This window comes from Tenrec ecaudatus, chromosome 2 (genome assembly GCF_050624435.1).
Source record: "Tenrec ecaudatus isolate mTenEca1 chromosome 2, mTenEca1.hap1, whole genome shotgun sequence".
In the NCBI taxonomy this organism is placed as follows: Eukaryota; Metazoa; Chordata; class Mammalia; order Afrosoricida; family Tenrecidae; genus Tenrec; species Tenrec ecaudatus.
This window is the reverse complement of record NC_134531.1, coordinates 303728994-303746340: the sequence shown is the minus strand read 5'-3', so window position 1 is coordinate 303746340 and position 17347 is coordinate 303728994. Positions and strand designations below refer to the sequence as shown.

Here is a 17347-nt window from a genome sequence, read left to right as displayed (position 1 = left end):
TGTTATGGTGACACCCCCAACATATTTTTGTTGCTACTCACAGTAATTTTGCTACTGTTATGAATTGGGCGACCCCTGTGAAAGGGTCATGACCTGCAGGTTGAGAACCACTGGTCTACAGCCCAAATTGAGGATGTAATCCACAGGTAAAAAATTGGGGGGCAGGGGGATTTTTCTAATTCTATAAAGTAGGAAAAATTTAACTTTGAATTGCATTTGTTGTCAGCAAACTTAAAATTTGTCCTTATAACTGAAACTTCAAGTAAAGACACAGAAATGAAGGGAACAGAATAAGGCAAGGCAAGATGCATACCAGCTGTTCAAAGGCAGCAGCTCTGTTCTGATAAAATGTGGCAAGGTCAACGCTGTTCTCTGTAGGGCACAGACTGATAGCCTCAGTATAGCACTGGATAGCTTGTTCGTATTTTCCCATTTTAAAATGCTTATTTCCTCTGTTCTTGGCAGCTTGGGCTCTATCAAGAGAATCCTGAAAAGAGATGGTACAAAGATTAAATACTTACCACTAGTCAGAAGATTCTAATAATCTATGATTAAACTCCACGGAAGAAATATGAAGTTTCTGTAGATTGGCTGCTTGCAGTTCAAGTTGTGTCGCATAGGTATCTTCAGGGAGATTCCCTGTCCTTGGACTGCTGAGTCAAAAGGTTTTATATTTAACACTCAGACTGAATAAAAAGGCTGCAATGCTTTAAAGTTCCACTTTCCTCCCATTCCTGCCAGCATTAGGCGTTTAAACAGTAGAAAAACTCACTGCCATAAGTGATTCCAACTCACAGGTCACTGCTCCCTAGAGCTGTAGCAGAGGATGGAATTGTCCCTGTGGGTTTGAGGCAATAAATGTCATATTTCTCCCCATTAGATGTTGTCAAACAAAGCCAAACTCTGCTACAACTCAGTAACCCTATAGGACAGGGCCGAACTGTTTCTGAGACTAACTGTTGCTATCAAGTCAGTTTCGACCCATAGTGGCCCTACGCACAAAGGAAGGGAACACTGCCCAGTCCTGTGCATCCTCACAATTGTTCTCACATTGGAGCCCCATGTTGCAGCCACTGTCTCCATCTCAGGAAGGGCCTTCCTCCTTTTCACTGACCCTCAACTTGATAGGAATGGAAGGCCTCCTTCTTCTTCTGCAGGGTAACAGGTGGTTTCAATCTGTTGACCTTGTGGTTAGCAACCCTATACATAACCACTAAACCACCAGGACTCCTGTAATTTAGGGGCTTAATTTTTTTGCCAGTATACCCTGGTGGTGATCAAGGGTAATGTAACAGAGAAATTATTGAACCCCAAATGAAGGCTGAGCATACTAGAGGGACAAGAGGAAAACCGAGAGGAATTACTGTAACCCTAATGAAGGCTGAGCATGACAGTGGGACAGGGAGGGAAGTAAAAAGAAGTAGAGGAAAGATCTAGGAAGCAAAGGGCATTTATAGAGGGCTAAAGAAAAGCATGAACAAATGTAAACATACTTACATATGAGGATGGGGAAATAAATCTATGTGCATATATTTATAGGTTTAGTATTAAGGTCGCAGATGGACATTGGGCTTCCACTCAAGTACTCCCTTAATGCAAGAATACTTTGCTCTATTAAACTAGCATTCCATGATGCTCACCTTCACAACATGATTACTGAAGACAAAGCGGGTGCATTAGCAAATGTGAAGAAAAGCTGTGGTGCCTGTCTATCAAAACATCTGGGGTCTTAAAGGTAATCAAGCGACCATCTTTCTGAAAAGCAACAAAGCCCACATAGAAGCACACTAGCCTGTGTGATCACAAGGGGTTGGAAGGATGAGGTATCAGGCATCAAAGAGCAAAAAATCATATTTTTAATGAGGTGGTATGGGAAGTGGGGACCCAAAGCCCATCTGTAGGCAACTAGACATTCCCTTACAGAAGGGTCGCTGGGAGATGAGCCAGTCAGGGTGCAGTGTAGCAAGGACGAAACATACAAACTGTCCTCTAGTTCCCAAATGCTTCCTCCCCACCCACTACCATGATCCCAATTCTACCTTACAAATCTGGTTGGACCAGAAGATGTACACTAGTACAGATGGGAACTGGAAACATGGAATCCAGGACAGATGATCCCTTCAGGACTAGGTGAGTAGTAAAACTGGGAGGGTGGAGCAAGGGTAGGGGAAGGGGAAACCGATTATAGGGATTTACATATAACCTCCTCCCTGGGGGATGGACAATAGAAAAGTGGGTGAAGGGAGACATCAGTGTAAAATATGACAAAATAATAATTTATAAATTATCAAGGGTTCATGAGGGAAGGGAGTGGGGAGGGAGGAGGAAATGAGCTGATACCAAGGCTTTAAGTGGTGAGCAAATGTTTTGAGAATGAGGGTAAGGAACTTACAAATGTGCAGTATACAATTGATGTGTATGGACTGTGAGAAGTTGTATGAGCCCCCAATAAAATGATCAAGAGCACAAAATCCTTCTAATGATGGCTACACGAACATCTGGAATTATGCTAAGTAAGGCTAGTGAGGGGAGATACCCAGGGAGAAAGCACAGTAGAAACTAGTAGAAGATAGAATGGCAACTCCCACCACGGATCAGTCATCCAATCCCTTGAGGCCACAGGCTACTCTCAATTAGACATACGCTTTTACTTCTCTCTAAAACTGTGATGAGCCTTACATTTGATGGTTTCCTAAAATTAGAATCAACAGAATTTCCTTTAGAGGCACCTAAAGTAGTTGTGTTTCTCATAGAGGCAGCCGTACTCAACTTGTGGGTTGCCCGATTCATAACAGCAGCAAAATTAGTTATGAAGTAGCAACAAAACTAAGTTTATGGTTTGGGGGGGTCACTACAACATGAGCAACTCTAAAGGGCTGCGGCTTTAGGAAGGTTGAGAACCACTGAATCAGGGTGGGAAATATGGTATTGCTATTCAACATTGGAATCTAGCTCAAATTCTATATTCAGATGAATTACTTTACTGAAGTGAACAATTTCGTTGCCAAGAAATCAAGACATGCAGATAAAATGTATTGCAGTAAGGCATGAATAAACTCTAAGACTTGGCAGAAAAAATACTTAGCATAAATTATTCAATTAGGTTTTATGTCAAATTCTTACTGACCAATCCTCAAACATGTGACATCAGATAGTTAAATCTAGAGCCAGTGACTGGATGAATGGCTTCTCAGGGATGTGGCAGAGAAGGATGGGGAAAATTAGGAGCTAATCACAATATGCACAGAAAGGAAATGTTCTAAAAACTGATGTGGTAATGACTACAACTTGATATGACCAAACGACTGGATTCTGTATGTGGATTATGTACCTTTGAAAGGGAAGCGTGATGCCTAGCTCAAGCTCAAGAACGGGTCAGAAAACTGAAGTGATTTTAAATCTCTACACTTATTTCCCTCTTCAAGAAAAAACATCCTCCATTGGGCTGCAAGGAGTGCCATACACTGACAGCCACCGCCGTTGTCACTGCCCAGTCTCAGGGGTCGATATGGGGTAATCTTTGCTTTGGAGCTCTTCTTGTGGGGGAGTTCAGGTCTGAGTTGAAGGGGTCTCTAATCCTGCTTGCATTCCTTTGTGGTTCATGTTTCTTATTCTGCCCTTAAATAATCTCCTGTACTTTTCCTATCTGTGTCTGGTGTTGTGGAGGACCCAACTGACACACTACATGTGATCACCATGAAGGACAGCTGAAAATCCTAACAGATGGAGTTATTTCTTCCCCGTTTCAGCCACTCAAACACAAGTAAACATTTTTCTCATATTCTCTGCCTTCAACCAGCATCGACCTGCCATCAGCAATGATGCCGTTCCACATCCTCTTCTGAATCCAGCCAGAACCTCTAGAAGCTCCCTGCCAATGTACTGCTGCAACTGCTGTTGAAAGATCTTCAGTAAATACTAATAGCAACCACAAGTGACAACGGAGCCAGTAACAGACAAACTGCATTCAAGAGCATTGGATGGAGCAAAGGATTACTTAGCCTTTGGTAAGAGGTCACGACCTTATGCATATCAATTGAAAAAAAAGCATCAATTAATTGACATTAAGTATCAAGAAAGTGAAAACTAATATATAAGTTTGAAATATTTACTGAGGCATTGAGAACATTGTGAATGGGGAGGGGGGGAGAACAGTATAGAACATAACATTGCATTATATCAGATAGATGCCCGTGAGAACTGTGTGAGCCTATAAACTTAATGGAGATTTACTTAGTATATTTAGTAATGATTCACAAATTAAATAAAAAGGACATTCTCCAGGCCAGGTAAATGGCCTTATTTAAGTAGTATAAACAGGCAATGAACTCTGTCCTGCGTACTACTACTACCGTCAGTGTTCTCACACAGAATACAAGGAGTCACAAGGCCAAGCAGTAGATTCCAACTCAGTGACCCTGCAGGACAGGGCACAACTGCTCACTGTGGGTCCCCGAGGTTGCAAATCCTCTGGATGGCTGGTGGGCTCAATAGGCTGGCCTTGTATCAGCAGCCTAACTCAGAATCCATTATGCACCCTGGGTGCCAACAGACTAAGTTGGCCGTCAACTTGTATTGACTGCCAAGTTAAACATGAAGAAAGCCTGGAGATAGACACAAACTAGGTGTTTCCTGAGAAAGATCATGTCCCCTGTGCGCATTAAAACCAAATAAACCGACTGCTGCCATTAGGCTGAATCTAATGTGGATCAAGGCTACAAGGGTGAGATAGTCAACCTTGACAGGGGCAGCCAGCCTCCCCTTTCTCATCATCCAGAGTGATGGTGGGTTCACATTGTAATCCACGACACACCTCCAGGGCTAGTCAACCAACTGGATTATTCAATTAGTGGCTATTCTTCTAAAATGTACTTTATTCACAAACGCATTCATTTAAAAGTCTACTTACTGGGGGATGGACAACACAAAAGGGGTGAAGGGAGACACCAGATAGGGCAAGATATGACAAAACAATTGATAAATTATCAAGGGCTCATGAGGAAGGGGGGAGCGGGAGGGAGGGGAAAAAAGAGGACTTGGCGCAAAGTGCTTAAGTGGAGAGCAAATGCTTTGAAAATGATTAGGGCAAAGAATGTACAGATGTGCTTTATACAATTGATGTATATATGTATGGATTGTGATGAGTTGTGAGTCCCTAATGTTAAAAAAAATAAAAGTCTACTTAATTTCCATTACTTATTATACCATAGAACTTGGTGCACTACAGGACCCTGTGTCTTAAAAAGGTCCAATTACATATAGACAATTCACCAAATAGCTCTCCCACTGCCATTAGAGTAATTCAATTAAATGGAGAAGTTGGAAAATATACTCCATGATAATTTAAGACATACAGACCTACCAGGAAAATTCTGAAACACTAGATATTAAGTAGCATTTGATGTTACTGAAAATCACTTTGGGTTTTAGTATTCTTTTTTTGGTAATCATTTTATTAAGAGCTCACACAACTTTCATCACATTCCATACATACATCAATTGTGTAAAGCACATTTGTGTATTCATTGCCGTCATATTATTTTGTCATATCTTGCCCTGTCTGACGTCTCCCTTCCCCCACTTTTCTGTTGTCCACCCCCCCCACAGGAAGTCACATGTAGATCCTTGTAATTGGTTCCCCCTTTTCAACCTACCCTCTCTCTCCATGGGTTTTGGTAGCCTTTTCAAGATTCTAAGGATTTTACACTAAAATTCTAATTGTGAAAATGGATTTCAGTCTGCATTTCTCACAACAAATTATGTTTGTATCTGATATAGATCTCTGGATGCTACATCCAAGATCAAAGCCCTCCAATCAACTTACAAAAGCAAACTACATTTTCAGCAATGGTTTATACAGTAGTTAAGTTCCCATTCAACATTTTCTCCTTAAGTTGTTCCCACACTTGGGTATTTGCTTGACCATGAGTGAACATTCTCATTATTACCATTGCATCTGTTGTGCTTCCACTAAACCAGTTCCCATGTCACTATTCTAATCTGCCTTTCATTGTTGATTGATGTGGCTGATTAATTAAAATGGTCAGTAGGTTAAGCCAGGTATCATCTAGTTCTTCTGGCCTCCCAGTAGAGGATTCCTGCAGACTAAATTGTCCCACAGACTTTCTTTGATCTGTGGTGTTGCTTTCTTTTCTTCCAGGCAGGAAAAGCCCAATAGTGGTAACTCTGCTGACCACTAAGAAGCTGACCCGATACTAATCACACTAGAAATGCAGGACATACTGATTGACAGAGATGTCCCATGACAGGGGAGAGCACAATGACACAGGGCTGCCACAAACAGTGCCAGCAAAGCACACACGCACACCATGAGGTGTAGACCTGTAAATATAAGCTTTTTCTGTACTGGTAAGGATACATGATGAAACAGAAAAGATTAACTTCTGACCCTGAAGCCACATAAAATGTAATTTACTAGAAGGACTTCTGGTAAAATGGTGGCTTGGGAGACTTACTACACAGACCCCCTACAAAGATACAAGAGGCATATGAAACAACTACAAATGGCAATGACAACTCTCGAGCTTCATAGAAGGAACAGAGAGCAGCCGACCCACAGCGGCAGCAAAGGAGGCAGATGGGTGTCAGCTGCCTTCTTGAACTTCTGCAAGCAGCATTGGATCCAAACAGTGGCCTGACTACACAAACTCCTACCACTAGTTGGTTCGAGAAGAGTGGAACCCTCCCTTGATCTTCACACCCTCCTGGTGACCAGAAACATGGCCCCCTCACACCATCCACTCATCGTCCTCTGTGCAGGACCATGGTCTCCAGGTCCACTGGCCTAGAGTACACCATGTTCTAACTTCTACATCAGTGAGGAGCTACTGTCTTAAAAAGCTTGTGAGCAGCCACCTAAGTTGCAACTATTGGTCTCCTCTCTGGAGGGAAGAAAAGTGATGACAATTAAAGACAAACAATCCAATAGACTAATGGACCATGTAAACCTCAGTCTCCATGACCCTGAGACCAGAACTAGATGGTGTCTAGCTACCACGACCAACTACATCTGAAAGTCCGAAAGAGTGGGAGAAAACTGTTAAACTTAAAATTGTAAAAAAGAAAACAAGAGACCAGGTTTATTAGATAGATTGCAGAGTTCCAGACTCAAACTCCTTTATGGCTCAATTTTCAACAGAATACTCTAAAGAGAAAAGTAACACTTTAGATTAATTCACCATTTAAGACCAAGCATCTACCCAAAGTCAAAGGAGGTTAAGAGAAGGATGAATGGAAAGTGACAGAATAAATGTTGTTACATTAAAAGGACTGCAATCAATGAGATGGAATGACGCACTGCTATTTAACAGTAAGACAAATGATCAAGCTACTGTTAGCCATTCTGCAGTTAATAAAGTTTACACACACACACACACACACACACAAAGGATCTCTGGTGGCACAGTGGGTTATTCGCTAACCAGCTAGCCACAAGGTGTCCATGATTCTAATTCACAAACTGGTCTGCAGGAGATGAGGCTTTCTATGGATTGGGATAGGAGTTGTATGAGCCCCAATAAACTGATTAAAAAAAAAAAGATTTACATCCCCAGAACCAACAGGAGTCGAGTCGAAGTTCCTATATAGAGTCCCTTTGAGTGTAAATCAAATCAATGGCTGAAAGTTTATTTATACACATACATGCATAAAACAAAAACTCAAAAGAACGATTATTTAACATAGCCAATTCCACTAAATAAATTCAACACATATTTTGAATCAAATCTTGTAGGGAGTTGTGAAATTAACGTACCAGGCAGAAATCATTACTAGCCCAAATCACTCTTTTGAAAATATTTTAAATGATCACCATAATGGAGCTTTTAGTACCCCCAGTGTTAACTGCCACTGTGTCAATTCTGAATTAGTGACCCTAAAAAAATTAAGCAGAAAGGCTCATTAGTTTCCAAGGCTGTGGAAGCTTATGGGACCAGCTGATGGGTTTGAACTTCCAACTGCTTAGTTAGCAGCCCCACTCTGAACGCAATGGGTCACCAGGGCTCCCTGGAGATGTGTTATGACATGCGACTGAGTTGGTTCCAACTCAAAATGACCTTCTGTGCACCAAAAGGATGGTTCAGGCCTGGGCCATCTTCACCATTGATATGCTCCAGCCCATTGAGGCAAATGTAGTCAATCCACATGAGTGAGATATGAGTAGGTGCAATTATTTCCAGTTTACATATACACAAATCAACAGGAGCCCAAAGAAACTGAGAATCTTGCCCAAGGCAAACAGACTCTGGTACCTTGGCTCACTACTTAAGACAGAAATTATCTGCAGTTACCGGTATCTTGTTTTCCCCTCCTTTTAACCAAGCAAGTATAATTTGAATGATTTTAGTTAAAAGTACATGTTATGTCAGTCAGGGTGCGAGGTAGTACCGATGAAGAGCACAGCTTTCCCCCAGATCCTGGATGCTTCCTCCCCCCAACTACCATGATCTGAATTCTACCTTGCAGGGCTGGATAGGGCAGAGGTTGTACACTGGTACATATGAGGGCTGGAGGCACAGGGAATCCAGGGTGGATGATACCTTCAGGACCAAAGGTGTGAGGGGCTATGCTGGGAGAGTGGAGGGTGAGTGGGTTGGAAAGGGGGAAATGATTACAGGGATCCACATGTGACCTCCTCCCTGGGAGAGGGACAGCAGAGAAGGGGGGGAAGGGAGACTCCGGATAGAGCAAGATATGACAAAATAACGATGTATAAATTACAAAGGGCACATTAGAGAGGGGGGAGCGGGGAGGGAGGGGAAGAAAAAAAAAGGACCTGATGCAGAGGGCTTAAGTGGAGAGCAAATGCTTTGAGAATGATTGGGGCGGGGAATGTATGGATGTGCTTTATACAATTGATGTATGTATATGTATGGATTGTGATAAGAGTTGTATGAGTCCCTAATAAAATGTAAAAAAAGAAAAGAAAATGATTAGGGCAAAGAATGTTCAGATGTGCTTTATACAATTGATATATGTATATGTATGGACTGTGATAAGAGTTGTATGAGCCCCTAATAAAACGTTTAAAAAAAAAGTACATGTTATATGAATAGTCTACTCTCAGAAGGCACATTTAAAAATACAACCCCCACCCAAAAATCACCCCAAACTCTACCAACAAGAGGATTCTGACTCATAGTGAAGGAACATACTAGAGACCAATTAAAATTCAAAGTCACAGATATTGAGGCAAAGGCAGGCACATTTGTCCTATACATTTGGTAATAAGAGATCACTGTAAATGCTTAGCAACTAATTCTAAAATATCCTGATTGTCACTGTGAAAGAAATTAGAATTTGGTGACATTAATTCAGGTGGGAGAAAATGGGCATTAGCTTGTCACCATAATTAGTTATGACATGAGACAACTCTATTTTTCCTCTTAAATGGTGTTACTTTTAATTCATAACATTCTACTAAAGGCATGTTTTTCATCTATGCTGGCTTAAGTGTAACACTAAAGTAACAACTCTGACACAAGAAACCATTTTTCAATACCATACTGACAGTTACTTTTATGTGTCAAATCTAATACAAAAATCATTTGCCACCTTTGTCCTTAAAGTTGAAACATCTACAAACAACTACTAAACTTGAGGTTTTAAACCTGAGAAGAACCAGCTTTTAAGAACACTTTCACCTGATGCAAGGGGCTTAAGTGGAGAGCAAATGCCTTGAGAATGATTGGGGCAGGGAATGTATGGATGTGCTTTATACAATTGATGTATGTATATGTATGGATGGTGATAAGAGTTGTATGAGTCCCTAATAAAATGTAAAAAAAGAGGAGAAAAAAATGATTAGGGCAAAGACTGTACAGATGTGCTTTATACAATTGATGTATGTATATGTATGAACTGTGATAAGAATTGTATGAGCCCCTAATAAATTGTTAAAGAACACTTTCATAGGATTATGATTTCGGGTTAAACAATAGCTAGTAATTTGAAAAAATGCTTAAATGGGGTCTAAGACTTCTTTGTAAAACTAAATATATGCTTTACACTGTAGTTTCTTTGGAAATAGCCTTCAGGAAAAATACTTTTCAATTTTAACTACTATATTAAATTGAATTTCAAGAAAAAAAACACTAAATATATGTACATATACACATATATACTTATAAACATCAACAAACTAAATGGTGTGTGTCCTCCTTTCCCGTGCCATACCCAGGATCAATGGGGACTGAATTATTGTGATCACACTGGCAGGCCTATCTTATTCCATCTTGGTCTGCAAACTGCCTAGCATCATAGCAGCTCCTGCAGCAAAGACAAGAATCATGTTTTCTGGAATAAAGTACCAGTTACAGTGTAGAATGTTCTGGATGTTTACCACTATAGGAGCCCGAGTGGCTGCTCAGCAGTTCAAAGCCACCACCAGCCACTCTGCTCTGCAGAAAGAAGAGGACAATTCAACTGTCCTAGAAGGTCAAATGAGTCAGAATGAGCTCAATGGCAGGGAGTGCAAGCAAGCACTCAAGGAAAATGTGTAGCACAGGAGAAGTGCTTAGGATAGATTGGTGAATCATCAAAATTTTAAGATGTAGCAACAAAAGGAGACAGAAAATCTGAGGGGCTCTCAGGGAATTAAAAATCCAATGGGGAACAAAAAACGAAATGTGTTATCCTAGAAACCACTGGATTAGGAGAGGACAGAGTGCAACAGTGTCAAGAACCAAGTTCGATTTTGCCCATCCCACTCTAGAGAACTAGGTTAGAATAATGTTCCTAACCACTGAACTATTTAAGTGTGAGGATGAACTATAATATAAGATAACCATGTGCAATATTAAAAACAAAAAACCTTTCATTGTATGTCTTATTACATTAAAACAAATGACTACTATTGAGTCAATGCTTTTACATACATACATACATACAGAAATACCTAAAACATTTGGTGCAGCCAGAAGACCAAATTCAATTTCTCTCTAATCCTTGTAATAATTCAGAGTGGAAGCCCTGAGGGTGATCTTTAAATTCTTCACAACTTTCAAAATCTATCATACTTTAAGTAAAAGAGAAATGCCTAAAGCAACAAATGATACATCTTGGACATTTTCATGATTAAAAATAGACCATGGTTTAAATATTTTAAGCATCTCAATCTCCCAAATCTAATTAGTTTTCCCTCAATGATATCGTCATTTTGCTTTAAAAAGCATAATCTTGCTTCTTAAATTTGAAGAATCTTTGGTGTCCCAGAAAGAAGGGGACTGGCTATAACCTACAGTGCACATTAGGATCTCAAACCCAAGAGCCCAATAAAACTATAAATTTATTAGACAAACCAACACACAAAAATCACCAACTTTACATTCTCTATTCTGATATTAAACCCTAAACACAAAAATACCTGCCCATTCCTTCAACCAATTAAAACTCAAATGAAGAACAGCTACAGCACCAGGACTTTGCCATCTTCCTGTCAGTTCGAACAGATGTTTCCTTTTACAAAATCACCAGGTTTGCCAGATTAAAGGAAATAGTGGTTAATGAGTAGCACACGTGGCTGCTCATTTAAGGAAAAGTCAGTGGTGTTAACCCATCCACAAGCTTTAAAGAAGGAAGATGTCGCAGTTTGCTTCCATAAAGATTACAGCCTCCGAATGTCGTCTACCAATTTCTTTCTATGAAAATTTCTACGAAAAAGTTTGGTATCCTCGCAACCTTTTAACTCGATTGAGTAGCGGTCAGGAAACTAACTTGAGCGAAGCTTGTAGTTGGCAAATATGCAGTTATCTTTAGGGTACTATGTCCTATTGGTCGCTATAAGGTTATCCCAATAAAAACCACTATCCAATCTCCAACCATGGAATAATATTAGTGAACAATTGTCAGGTTATTCCAATAAAAAGCACTCTAAAACTAGATAATACAATTAGTGAACAAATTTAGCTAGAGTCTAGATAGAAAAAAGACAAATTTTCATTAAAAAGGCCATTGTTATTTACTGAAGAATTATGTAGCAACTTAAAGCAAAAATCATATATTCGACAACAAATTTTTGCAAGGCAAACACCATTACCAACTTTTAGGCCTGGAAGCAATGAGAAATCTAATGTTCAAATCCTCTTATTCTACTAGGATACTGCTAAGGTCAAGGTCAAACCACTTTCCTGATGTTGGAGAGACCAATCTGAATTACACAACTCCTAATTTTTAAGAGTCTACCTTCTATCACAATGTCTCTTTTTCTTTGTTTTTTTTAGAGTGAATGAGAGAGCGAAGTGAGAGAGTTGAGTGAAAGAGAATGAGAGAGTAAGAGTGAGTTAGTGACAGTGAGTTAGTGAGAGTGAGTTAGTGAGTCACCATGTATCTTTTTCTACATTTCGAAAAACAATGTTTTATTCTCCCATAAGAAAGCTGCATCCATGGCCTATGTCTGGCAGACTGTAAGTACAAAACTAAGTCAGTTCCATGCCACATCAAAACTTCTTGTAAAGTTCATTTGACAATTTTTTTTAAAAAGCAAGCTGCTTCAACCTGAATGGTCTAAAGACTTGCACGTGTATATAAATCAGTGCTTCTCAGCCTGAGATTTATTTGTACAAAGATTTCTGTGAACTTTGGTTTACTCTTAACACAGTACCCATTCCAATCCATGATGCAGATAAAATGCTCCACCTGAACTCAGCATTGTTAAATGTCGCCAGAGCTAGAGCCCATGAGCTATCAGAAACCAAAAAGGTTTAAGAGCGTCATTTAAAAAAAAACCCAACTCCAAGAAATGTACAAATCTGGCTTCAGATGTTGGGCTCCACTGTCCCCCAGCCTATATCAAGTTAATTCTGACTCAATACAGCACAGACCACTACAGTAGGTTTGACCATGTATATCACTCGGTAAAACTTTAAAAAACCCACAAAAGCTTAAGAACTCATTTCCATAGATAATTTTCTAAAAACGCTATTTTCCTCTTCAGAAGTGCATTTCGGTTTTGGTGGCAGAGAGGCATACAGACTGCCTTCCTTTCAGTAGACTTTGTCAACCAACGGTTACTGTTATTTCTTCGTGCTCCCCCAGTCCCTCTCACAAAGCACCCCTTTCACAAAGTTGAATAAATCCGTTATTTCGATTAAATTCTAACCCTTGCAGGTTAACAAATCAGTTCATAGCACTCGTGACAATTAAGGCTTCCTTCACCAGGTGCAATCACTTATCTGCAAATGTCTCCTGGACCACGTGAACGATAAATGCTGTGTCACTAAGAAAAGCAAAGATTTTTTTTCTGAAACGCAAAGTGAAACTGTCAAAGAACGCCTCTAACTAACCTATGCCCGGGGCTGCCCCATTCCCCACAAGGAGCCAGAAGAGGATCCCTAAACCTACTCGCAGACGCCCCGCAGCTTCCGTCTGCTAGGAAGACCCCCTCCCCGGCAAACCCGACGCGGAAAAGCTGTCCCCGCCGGGTTGCACCTCCAGGGCCCAGGGCTGCTGCTCACCGTGTCCAGGTGAGCACCCGGGCCTTCGGGGTGTCCGCTGCCCGGAGCTGGGCTGGCCCTGCCTTCGGGGGTCTTCCGCTCACTGTGGCGCTTCTGGCCTTTGGCGTCGCCCCGGCCCCCGGTTTCTCGGCGCCGCCGCTGCCGGCTCCATAGGTACATGGCACCCGCACCTAGCAGCAGGGGTGCCCCGACTGCCAGCGCCAGCTGCCACCGCGGCAGGCCCCCCGGGCCTGCAGACCCGCCGCCGCCGCCGCCCACCCCACCGCCGGACCCCGGCGCGGCTGCCGCGACCACCGCCGCCTCCACGGGCTTAGAGGCAGCCATGACGAGTGTCCTCCGCCACCGCCGCCCAGGCAATCGCGGGCGCCAGAGTCAGCGGGCAGCGTGTGGAGGCAGACGGGAGGAAGAGAAGGCAGGCAAGCAAGCGGGATGCGAGCGAGCACGTTAACCAGCGAGAGCGGACGACAGAAAAAGGCCAGAGGTCACCGGAAACGCGGGGCATGCTGGGCCAGGCAGTCACCTCCTGAAAAGGCGAGGACGACTTCCGGGTTAGGGGACGCTGCCGACCGAGGCGGGGGTTGGAGTCGCCGAGCGGGCCCCCTGCTCGCCCCCCGTGCGCCGCGGCGGCCGCCTCGTGAGAAGCGCTGCGGTCTGAGACCGAGGCCTCCGGGGAGGGGCGAGCGCCGCCGGCCTAGCCGGGCGGGGGAGCGCGGACCCCGGGCCTCCAGCGCGGGCCGGCCGCCCCGTGGATGGGCGGGAGCAGCGGGAGTTTGAAACGGAGTGGCTGGCGGGGACCGTGGGCGGGGTGTGTATGCGGTGTCACCCCGGTTCCTGGCGGCTTCCTGACACACCATTTTCGCGTTCTTGGCGCCGTTCTCGGTCTCTAATGTCGAAGGCAGTTAGTTCTGTTTGTGCGCGTGTCTGGGAAACCAACGGACGGGAAGGGCTTTTCGAAAACGTGTGAGGAGAGGGCTCAGAACTGAAAACCTGCCCTGTCGCAAGACGTATCTTTACCGTAGGCAGTATTTATGAAGTCGCGTGGGGTTAAAAGCAAATGCCAGAAATCCGACTGAGAGGAAACGGGTTTTTCCCGTTCAGAAAGCTTGAACGGTGTCTGCGAACTCGCCATCTGCAACAGTTACGGAAGCAGTGACGTTCGAGTGTTAGCAGGTTCTTAAACGGAGTGGCTAGAAATGATTTTTCTTCCGCCGGACACCCCAACTCCCCTGGCACCCTCCCCCTCCCAATCGCTGGCTTATTTTGCCCTTGCTTTCGGCACCCCTTTCTCTCCTGATTCTTAAGATGCCATTTCAATCAATAGCATTCATTTATAATCACTTTCTCATGGATAGGCTCACACAACTAAAATCGAACTTTTACTTTTAGCTGAGAATTTCAACTTTCCACTTCATTACATCGTTCTTTTGCCTTGATGTTAGTTAATGATCGGTTATAACTTTCTTCTCGGTGGTGGGAAGAGTCAATGTGCTGGGTTGCTAGCCAAAAGCTTGGAGGGTTTGATCTACACTCAGGTGCTTCGGAAAAAAGGCCTGATCTACTCAAGTGCTTCAGAAAAAGATCTATTTCTAGACATCCAGCCGTTGAGAACTTACGATTTTCTGAAACACATGGAGTTGTCAGAGGCACAGTTAACTAGATGACAGCAGTCGGTAGTGGTAGAAACTTGAGTTGAAAGTAGCACTGTTAAAGATTCGAGGACAAACCAGAGGAAGCGCCTCAGATGACCATGTACAACTGAATTAAAATTAAACATCTCTGAAATGGCGAGTATTTTGTTGCATATGTATTTATAATCAATGTGCTTTTCCGAAAATAATAGCCACATAGATGTTTTAAAGGCAACACAATGGGGACCAGTGTCCACAACCATGTGAGCCCAAGAGGCAGTTGTGTATTTGAGGGATCAATTAAATAGGCATCAGACAAAAAGCATGCAAGGACTCACCTCTTTCATGTTGACAGGAACCATAAATTGAAGGGAAGAAATTAAGAGGCAAAAGTTTTGGGGTGCTTACCTCCACTTTGGCTTCAGAAACCAGGTCCAGAGCTTCAACCAGCTCCATGGCTTCAACAACCAGGTCCTTCCCTTCAGCAACCAGGTCCTTGGCTTCAGGAACCAGCTCCATGGCTTCAGGAACCAGGTCCATGGCGTCAAGTAGCAGATCCAAGTAGAGAAAGATTGAAATGTATTCTCTCACGAGTTTAAGTACTCTCTGGCCTGCAAGCCACAGTAAGGGGTTGTATTAGAGGTGTACATGTGACAGGAAGGTACAGAGGTAATTAGATGGGCGGGCTCTAGAGTCAAGATGGCAGCTTAACCTTGATCATCTCTGAGTTGGCTTGACCCTAGGGGGACAAGAATCTATCCTTAGCAGAAGGGAGTGGGCCCTACTTAGGGTGGGACAAGCAATAGTGTCTGATTGCTTTTGATGGCAAACAACCTTTAGGCAGATAACCTTCAAGCAGTTGACCTTCAAGCATATAGTAAGAGACCATGTATTTGCAAATAGCATCTTAAATTTGGCATTATTATGGGACTTTGAGGGGAATGACTTTTACTTAGAAAAATGTGACTGGAATACATCTCCAACTTATGACCATGAAGGTCCACCTCCATGGGAGTCCCTGCCTCCCAGACTCCTTAACATAAAGCATTGAGAGTTTGTCCACATATGCTCTCTTCCCGGTTTTCAGTTTCCCGCAACCAAATTAAAATACTTTCCCCTCCTTTTCTGAAACTTAAAAAAAAAATCATTTTATTGGGGGCTCATACAACTCATCACCATCTATACATACATCAACTGTATAAAGTACGTTTGTACATCTGTTAGCCTCATCATTCTCAAAACATTTGCTCTCCACATAGGCCCCTGGCATCAGCTTGTTTTCACCTCTCCCTCCTCCCTCATGAACTGTTGGTAATTTGTAAATTATTATTTTGTCGTATCTTATACTGTCTGACGTCTCCCTTCATCTACTTTTCTGTTGTCCGCCCCTCAGGGAGGAGGTTACATGTAGATCCCTGTAATTCATTCCCCCTTGCCACCCCACCCTCCCTCCACTTCTGAAACTTTAAAAAATCCAAGGCATTATTCTGAGTTTATAATGTCTTCAAGAAGACAAGTACTAGTACAGACTCAGAATCCAGACCTTAATGGCTTATCATATTAGGTGTCCTGGTTGGCAAACCCCTATATTAAAATTTTTATTTTTAATTGTGCTGAATTTATGTACAGAATGATTTACATTATCACAGTAGTGCTAAATAAAGATCAAGAGGAATGCTTTGTTACGGCATCAGAATGAGCTGATTAACTTAAAATGGCCTAATTTGACAGCATTAAAGCTTTTGTCTGGATTCATGTTGGTTCCTATTAATATACTGCTCCCCAGAAATAGTATTCCTTATCAAGAACTTAGCAAGGTGGGCTAAAAATAATCGCTTTGGAATTGAGTTTGTAAAGTCTTAATGTTCTATAAGTTACCTTTAGGATGGCTACACAGAAGCACAAAGTCCATGATAAGGGTTCATTAAGGACGTTAAGTTGTGATGCCAGTGAGAAATGCCCAGGGTAGTTCTTTACCAGGACGTGCTACAAAGTTTCGGGCCTGCTAAATACTACTCAAAGGGGCGTAACCCACTTTGCTGTAAGCTTCAACCCAAAGATGTTCAGCTCAAGCTTCTTGAGTCCGCCAACCCACCTCCGTGAATTAAGTGTCCAGAAGCACTGCAGTAGCTCTAAACAGCCTTGTCAGGAGTGAAGCCATGTTGAGCTGACAGAAGCCATTATGAACTACACATGAACTAGCTGATATTAGGGAGGCAGGCTGTGCTGACAAGTGCAATAGACTGA

At 42.5% G+C, this 17347-nt stretch overlaps 1 protein-coding gene across 1 annotated transcript in view; it reads right to left on the bottom strand.

Annotated features, from left to right (window-relative positions):
- Positions 1-13938, bottom strand: part of TOMM70 (translocase of outer mitochondrial membrane 70) — a 31179-nt gene extending 17241 nt beyond the window's left edge. Inside the window, exons 1-2 of the mRNA XM_075542635.1 lie at positions 13473-13938; positions 314-487 (exon numbers count right to left, since the gene is read on the bottom strand). Coding sequence (XP_075398750.1) covers positions 314-487; positions 13473-13796 — 498 coding nt within the window. The 5' untranslated portion in view covers positions 13797-13938. The remainder of the gene's footprint in view (positions 1-313; positions 488-13472) is intronic.
- Between the last annotated feature and the right edge of the window lie 3409 nt (positions 13939-17347).